Below are 7,979 nucleotides of genomic sequence, written 5' to 3' on the forward strand. Positions count from 1 at the left end.
GGGTTAGGACTAACTTTAAGGGTTAAGGTTAGGGTCAGGCATCCAAGGGTCACACATGGGAAATGGAAAGTTAAGAGTCACTTGAGGGCCCTCCTATATAATAGGGACATGGGGCATACTCAAGGGAGGCTTGGAGGCTTGGAGGCTTAGGTTATGGTCTCTTGATGTTATTTTGAGGCTAGGTTATGTTATGTTCTCTTGTGTAGAGGATCATAACTACTCACCTACCATTTCACACTATAGCTACATGCTACTAGATTGGAGTTTTACCTCTTGATGGTATGGGACATCAAGGTAAAGGTATGATGTACTTCATTATAATTCATGTGTGCATCCCTTGGGATCGGGGGTGGTCGGGTGGATGAGTTTATATCTGATTTATGCATGTTTATGCATAACAATTATCTAGAGAGATCTTAGGGTTTTAACACAGAACCTCCGCCCTGTGGAGAGTTCGTAAAACGCTCTTCCTAGTCCAAGACCATAGGCACAGGCTTTGTGATGGTGCTGAGCCTACCACTAGTGATCAAAGAGGAGTAAAATGCTAAGTACTGAGAGGAAAAATGAGACAACAACGTGATGGCCATGTCCTCTGAAGATATCTCTTTCCCTACCTGAAGAACCTCCTGCTGAAGAGTCTGCAACTTGTTGATGTTCTCCTGCATCGTCGAAGACTTTGCAAGATTCATCACAAGCATCTGCACTTCCAAGGAGATCCGCTTCATGCGTGATACCCTGTTATACAGAGAAGCCAAATGTTGTCAAATCCATCTGGCTAGTGTCGTATGTTCTATATGCTTAATCACCTATGGTGTGCAATTTAGGAAGATGAAATAACACACATGGGCATTGACACGATCCCATAACTGTGCCTGAGCCTCTCGTTCTTTTCTGTATAGAGGGTAACTCCCCGTCTTCCAACTCCGACCGTTGAACACCAACTACGATGAAATCAGCCAAGTCATATAAGACTCCAAAACGGACTCCATCATTACCTTCCATATGCCGTAGTTGTTCCCGCAACTGGGCAACATCCTCGGCGATCACATTGGCCCTGCAAGGAATAAGCATAACAAATTTGCTAAATCTATCAACAATAGTTAAGCACTGAGTATTGCGCTTACTTGGACTGGGAGGCAGATTCATGACAAAGTCCATTGAAATATCTTGGAAAAGTCCCTCAGGAATTGGCAAGGGCTGTAATAACCCTATCTTCTTTCCACGAGGAGCTTTCACCTTTTGACAAATATCATAGTGTTGTACATATGAAAACACATCTCGCCTCATCTTTGGCCAATAATATTGCCGTTCCAATTTCTTCAGAGTCGAATTCATGCCCCGATGACCACCAGTAATGGCGTCATGGAGAAGAGCTGCCCTGAATGACTTCATGACACATAGTCGGCCTTTGTAGAAAAGCCAACCATCGCATATCAAAAAGTGGCATGGTCCTATGGCATCCAATGCCTGCTCCCACTGTGTACCGAATTTCTCTGAATCCACGTACGTGTGCTTCATGTCGTCTAGTTCCGTACCAACAAGGTCGAGTCTAGTGGTCTGAATCGAAGTCACTTGTCCCTTCCTGCTCAAAGCGTTGGCCACTGGATTGGCCTTTCCTAGAAGGTACTCAATCATACCACCAAATTGCTGGAATATCTCACTCCAGCAGTGTTGTCGGTCACTCCATTGTGCACTTGGCATTGTCTGAATCTAGCATAATGCCTGATGGTCAATAAGTCACGGCGCGGCCATAAAGAAAATGATTCCAATGTTTCAAGGCCTGTATAACTGCAAGGAGTTCACGATCGTAGACTGAGTGATTTTTCTCTGCGGGCAATAACTTACGAGACATGTAAGCTACTGGATGACCATTCTGTTGTAACACACCACCAATTGTGATGTTACTTGCATCGGTGATCACCTGAAATGGCTAGTCCCACGAGGCAAGAGCTAAACAAGGCGCTTCTGATAAAGCCACCTTGAGGTTCTTGAATGCCTCCAACGCTCGTGGAGTCATTCGAATCCGTTGCCTTCTTGTCTTCACACCCTTTAGCAAATCGGTGAGATCCGCCGAGAGGTCAGAAAACTAGTTTATGTGGGTGGAGTATGCCTGGCATATACCCACAAAGGATCTAATGTCATAAGCTGTCTGAGGTACTTCCCAATTGACAATCTCGGCCACTTTAGTAGCTGGATCAAGTCGAATGCCTTCTGCACTAATTATGTATCCCAGGTAATGCACTTGGAACAAAAAAAGTTCCGAGTTGACGTAGAGCTCGTTGCTTTCCAGCAACTTAAGGACTTTCTCCACATCAATGTCATGCTGCTCAACCGTAGCTGAAAATACTAGTATGTTGTCCAGAAATATGAACACACACTTTCCAATGAAAACACGCATCATCATGCGGTTGAATGTAGCTGGGGCGTTCGTCAAGCTAAACCGCATGACCACAAATTCATAGTGGGCTTGTTCCATACAGAAGGCTGTCTTGGGGATGTCCCCCACGCCAAGCGGCCTGTTCCGTGACCACGTCCTCCGTGCTGCCACTGTCAAACAAGACAACGACTCTCTGGCCACCTATGTAGCCAAAGTCTTGAGCAATTCGTTGCGCTCATACTCCTGGTCATGGGCGCCCTTCTCCTTATCTTTGAGCTCCCGGCTAATGATTGCTCCAACTGAAGCATTGGGATTTGAAGAACTAGGGACAGCCACTGGGGTTTGTGTGGGAGTTGGGCTCACCACGGAAGCTATGGAGGCTGCGGCGGCGGTCTTTGGAGCTGTAGTCTTCTTAGGACACTCCCAAGAAGTGTGGCCTTTTTGTATGACAAAAGAAACACCTACCCTCCTTCTTGTACTGAAAAATCTCCTCAACACTCAACTTGCCACCTGTCTTGCCTGCCTCCGCTTTCTGGTCTGGAGTAAGCTTGGACGCATTCTTCGAGTTCTTGGAGCCAGAGGCTCTCGTGCTCTGTCCTGGGGAAGACCCCGTCTGGTTTTGGCCTTTTCCCCCCGAGGCAGTAGCCTTGGGGGTAGCCGGCTGGGAAGTCTTGGGCTTGCCACCATTATGCTTCATTTCTGCACTCTGCGCAAGAGAGAGTGCGTCTTCGAAGGTGGCTGGCCTAAACATACGCACCTCCCACTGGATTTGCGTGTCAAGGCCATACAAAAATTGCCCTTTCTTGTCCGTATCAGATAAGCCTAATTGCAAACATAACGTCGAAATTCTATTGGCAAACTGAAGGACTAGCTACGCGTTCCGAGGCCTCCCCTGAACTCGTCTTCGAGTGTCGCTCAAGGTAGTGGGGCAGTAGAAACCGCTGCTTAAGGTTGCGGACAAACTCGTCCCACACATAAGCTGCCATACCTAATCTAGTGTGGGCATGAGCCCACTGGGTCCACCAGGGAATGGCCTCACCTTCTAAGTACCAACTGGCTAAGATCACTCTGTCAGTATCTGTCTTTCTAACTACGGCAAAGTAAGCTTCAAACTGATGCAACCATGAATAAAGAGTTGTGGGGTCAAGTTTACCATTATACTTACTGAAGTTCATTTTCTCGGGAAAATGATTCGAGGGCGCCGCTGCTGGTGTCAATCTGGCATCCAAAGCTGCAAGGTAACGCTCATGTTCCACGCGTCGCATGGCTTCGTCTGCACATTGTCGGATCTCCAATGCACGCATGTGCAACTCAAGCAAAGAACTCGGCTGTGGTCGTGACCCTGCGAGAGGGTCCCTGTGTAGAGGATCTGGAATCTAGGATATGGAAGGAGAGGGAGGAGGAGATGGAAAACGCAGCGCCGGAGAACGGGTACGCTCTTCCAAAGCCAAGATTTGCGCCTTCGGCTCTTCCAACTTGGTCGTCTGGTCTACGATTGCTCGCATCATCTGCTGGAACATCTCTGTAACACTCAAGCCTATTGCCCTAGTTGGGCTGCCCGGTGCACTCTGGTCCCAAGGTTCTTGGTCTCTCTCGTCGTCGAAGCTCGCCATAGCAGGAAAACGCACTTCCTTTCCGGAGCGCAATCTGACCATCCACTATGTGTGTGGGAGACTTTCGGAGGCTGAAAACCAACTGTCTTTCGAGGGACAGGAGTCACTCCAAAAGGGGTAGTCCACCGGAGTCTGAAAACCAACCACACGAGCGAGAAAAAAATTCTAGTTTCTTGTTGAATCTTTACACTTGAAGTAGGCTCTGATACCACTGCAACATGCGGAAGCTTCGAGGGAGATCGGTAACTTCAATGCTCAGAAAAACAGCACACTTGTCGCGACGAAATTAACGCACAAAACTGAATGAAGATGTGCAAAAAAATAGAGAGAGAGAGAGAGAGAGGGAGAAGAGGACACAGTATTGGGTCCCGAATACTCTCTGTAGGGCCCCCACCACGAATGGTGTATTTGTTATTATTAGAATGATGTAAAATACTGAAATAAAAGACTGACTAAACCTTCTTGGCTGAGATGAATCTCTGCCCTTGACCTTCAATCCTTCACCCCTTCTGCGTTAGCTTGATCTAGGTTGTCCTGGCCCTTGCTTCAGCTTCAGCACTTGGCAAATGATGAGATGATAAGAATGACTTGTGGGGTGGGTATTTACACCCTCTAGGAAGACCAGTCGGCTGGCTTAAATGCAGTCGGCTGTCCCAGATTTGCTCCACGACTGAATAAATACAGCATAAAATCATTTAAATGCTGCGCATGACAAAATCTATGGCTGGGCACTTAGGCGCCTGGATATAGGGGGGCTGGGCATTGTGCGCCTGCTGTACTGGAGGCTGGGCAGCCTGTATGGGCTGCCCCACACTTGCCCTACAGCCATCCCATGGCTGGATAACCAGTCGGCTAACCATGCCAAGCCCCTAGGGCTGTCTGTAGCCCTCCCATGACCTACCCATGGCTGGTGGGTATAGCTCGGGCCTTCCTAGCCCTTATGGGGATTGTCTTATACTTTCCCCATGCCCACAAGAGTCTCTGGGGTAGCCCTATGGGCTGGCCCCTTTTTCCTAAATGCAAACCCTACTATCTACACAGTGATCCGGCATCCAGTATCATATGAGATACTCACTGACATCATTCCAGAGGGAGACTCATAGCGCGGACTGGCACTATTTCATGTGCAGGACAATGCACACCTGACCTTGGACTCAGACAATGCACACCTGACCTCGGACGACTGGGATGGAACCCTGGCTGACTCGTCCTCCCGGACTAGGCTCACATGGGACCAGTTTACCATCCCAGGTCCTGCAACTTCTGTACAGATATGTCTACGTGGCACGCAAGTGCGGGATGCACATGACACCATGGTACCATTGTATTACTTTTGGTCTCATAGGCCCTTCGGGTCTTCCGTAGACGTTAATATAACTCTCTCTCTCTCTCTCTCTCTCTCTCTCTCTCTCTCTCTCCAGCTCTACCTCCTGTGTATAAAGGTATAAAGAAAGTCTTGTTGTGCGTTACACAATCTAGCCAGTTGCATGTTATACAAGCACTAGAGAGGGGGGGAGGGGGGGCAGCAGGCATGTAGAATGCGCAAGTACAAAACTAAAATGAGTTCGGGCTTGCATGCTAATAAAAGAACCGGATAGTTAGTTAGATAGATAGTACACACTTGCGTGCGCATGTGCGCACATACACACATGCTCATAATGAGGCATATGCCACAAGTTACCTTTGAAGACCAAGAAAGCAAAATGCAGCTTTTGACCCTTATTCAAGCTTCACCAAGGTTACAGGTAGCAACTACCTATTTAAAACAACTTCAAAGAAGGCCATCTCCAATATTCCTTACCTGGCTATCCAGAAACGTGCATGCTGCCTCTAAAGCCACCTCCAAAGCTCTGAATTCAAATGGAAGGCAATCAGCAAATGCAAAGTCTCCCTCGTGGACAAGCCGAAGCCGGTGCAGTCCTGACACAACATTGCTAGCACCCGGATCACCATCCCCAACATGGGAGTGCATGGATGCCCGCCTCTTCAAGCCTTGCCCCTCATTCTTGACTACTAGTCTTCTCTGCAACTCTGCCACATACTGCAACACATAGCTATCCAAAGAATTGAGGAGGAGGACCTCATCTGCCGTAATGACGCACCTTATCTGCTCCAAATTCACAACAATGGCTTTCTCACGGCCCAAGATTGTGGATGGGTATACAAACAGGGGGTCAAGTAGGCGGAGGTCACGGGGGGGCAGCTCGCAGCGCTTCATGATAGTCATCTTGTCCACCTCTAGGACTTGAGTGTTCCCATTTGTGTCTATTCTGATCCAGTGGCGGATGCCATGCCCTCTTTTCTTCAGATCCACAGCTGGAAACAGCGGCCGGCCAGGCCGAGGGTTTGCTTCATGCATGGTGGGGCGAGGCCGTAACAGGGCAGCTTTCAAGTCTGTCATTATAATGAATGAAGCAATGGCAATCGGAGGATTTTACAAATCCTGATCATGAATTTCTTCCATGTCTATGCATGAAGGTGCATGCTAGGTTCTTCCATGTCTATGCATGAAGTTGCATGCTGGGGCTGCAAGCCACTGTTGCCTTGACTGCCTTCACTTTTCTGTTTCAAATAATGTGGTCAGCCAAACTGTATAGGGGAGAATTTATTCATGAAGTTCTTCAATTCTCTGCATTAGATGAGATGATGGAGCTGAAAGCCATTGAATGGCCTTCACTTTCTCCATATACATTTGCAACATTAGCCAGTGTAGCTTGTTGCAAACTCAATCATTCCTCAATTTTCTACAGTTTGTCCTGTCATTACCATTGCCACAGTCATAGCACAGAATAACCTCGGTTCATGTTTGCTTAGATGATGCTAGAGAGTGCAAGGGTTTGCCTGTGCAAAGCAAGGTTTCCCTTGTGCAAAATTAGGGTGCAGGGTTAGGTTTGCACTGCAAGCTTAGGGCTTACGGTAGGGTTCTCAGTGTTGCAAACGTGAAGTTTACAGGTGCAAAGATTTATATGTGAAAAAATAAATGTGCAAATTTAGGGTTTTGTAGGGTTTATTAGTGCAGGCTGAGGAATTTAGCTGTGCAAAACAAAAGGTTATACCGTTGAAATAGGATAACGAAAGCTTCACACCGAAGCCATGGCAAGGACAGAAGCAAAACAGTTATGTAATATGGAGGGCTGAAAGGATGACGGACGACAGAAAAGGAAGAAGCCAAGCGGACCAACAGAACAAAGCAAAGTTTTCTGAGCGTGAAAAGTTGCTGTTGGGTGGTGGACCGTGATGGTGGTGGCCATTGCGGCGGACGGCACGTGTACATTTATGTATCGAAAAGTGATATCAATCGCGTTTTGAAATGCTAGGGACTTGAGGCAAACCTTTTTGGTGCGAGAGTCAGAGTACCATAGCTAAAAAAACGTCCTTGAAAGGAGTCAAGAGTACCGTAGCTTGAAAAACGTCCTTGCAAGGAGTCGAGAGTACCATAGCTTAACATTTTTCACTTTTTCTCTTCTCCTTGGCTAACGATTGTGCAAGGAAAACTCCTCGCCCACGAGCTTAGGCCGGAGAGATATCTGACACTTTCTTACTTCTCCTTGGCGGGTAGGGATAGTGTGTTTCCAGACTAAGGATGTTCACAAATCTTTTTCCCCTCGTCTCTAGAGAAGACTCCCCCCATCCATATGAGAATGGGTAGTGGAGATGCCCCCTCCCCCCTTTTTAAGGTGTGTCAAACGTTTTTTTTCATGTCACATTTAGTAACAGTCATAAAAAAAACTAGTTATTTGCAATGTTTCATACGGTTCTCCAATGAGGCTTAATGAGAAGCATATTCGGTGATTTTTCTTGATTAGTAATAGTTGACAAATGGCTTTTCTCCATGCTTTCACATCCCTTCATATTCCTTCACGAGGGCTCTTCTTTGCCGAGCAAGTCTCTCTCTCTCTCTCTCTCTCTCTCTCTCTCTCTCTCTCTCTCTCTCTATTCGGTGCTCTGGAGAGGATGCCTTTACACACCCATGTGTGTGAGTAGGATGT

General features: G+C 47.3%; 1 protein-coding gene across 2 annotated transcripts in view; it reads right to left on the reverse strand.

The window, feature by feature from the left end:
• The window catches only part of LOC147626557 (magnesium transporter MRS2-1-like), a 36,434-nt gene extending 29,274 nt beyond the window's left edge, over positions 1-7,160 (reverse strand). Inside the window, exon 1 of one of the 2 annotated variants that reach the window (XM_086816612.1) lies at positions 5,792-7,160. In XM_086816612.1, coding sequence (XP_086672738.1) covers positions 5,792-6,391 — 600 coding nt within the window. In that variant the 5' untranslated portion in view covers positions 6,392-7,160. The remainder of the gene's footprint in view (positions 1-5,791) is intronic. The other variant, XM_086816610.1, reaches the window with a different exon arrangement.
• Between the last annotated feature and the right edge of the window lie 819 nt (positions 7,161-7,979).

The sequence above is a fragment of the Cibotium barometz genome, chromosome 22, assembly GCF_041138505.1.
Source record: "Cibotium barometz isolate CiBa-2024 chromosome 22, ASM4113850v1, whole genome shotgun sequence".
NCBI lineage: Eukaryota > Viridiplantae > Streptophyta > Polypodiopsida > Cyatheales > Cibotiaceae > Cibotium > Cibotium barometz.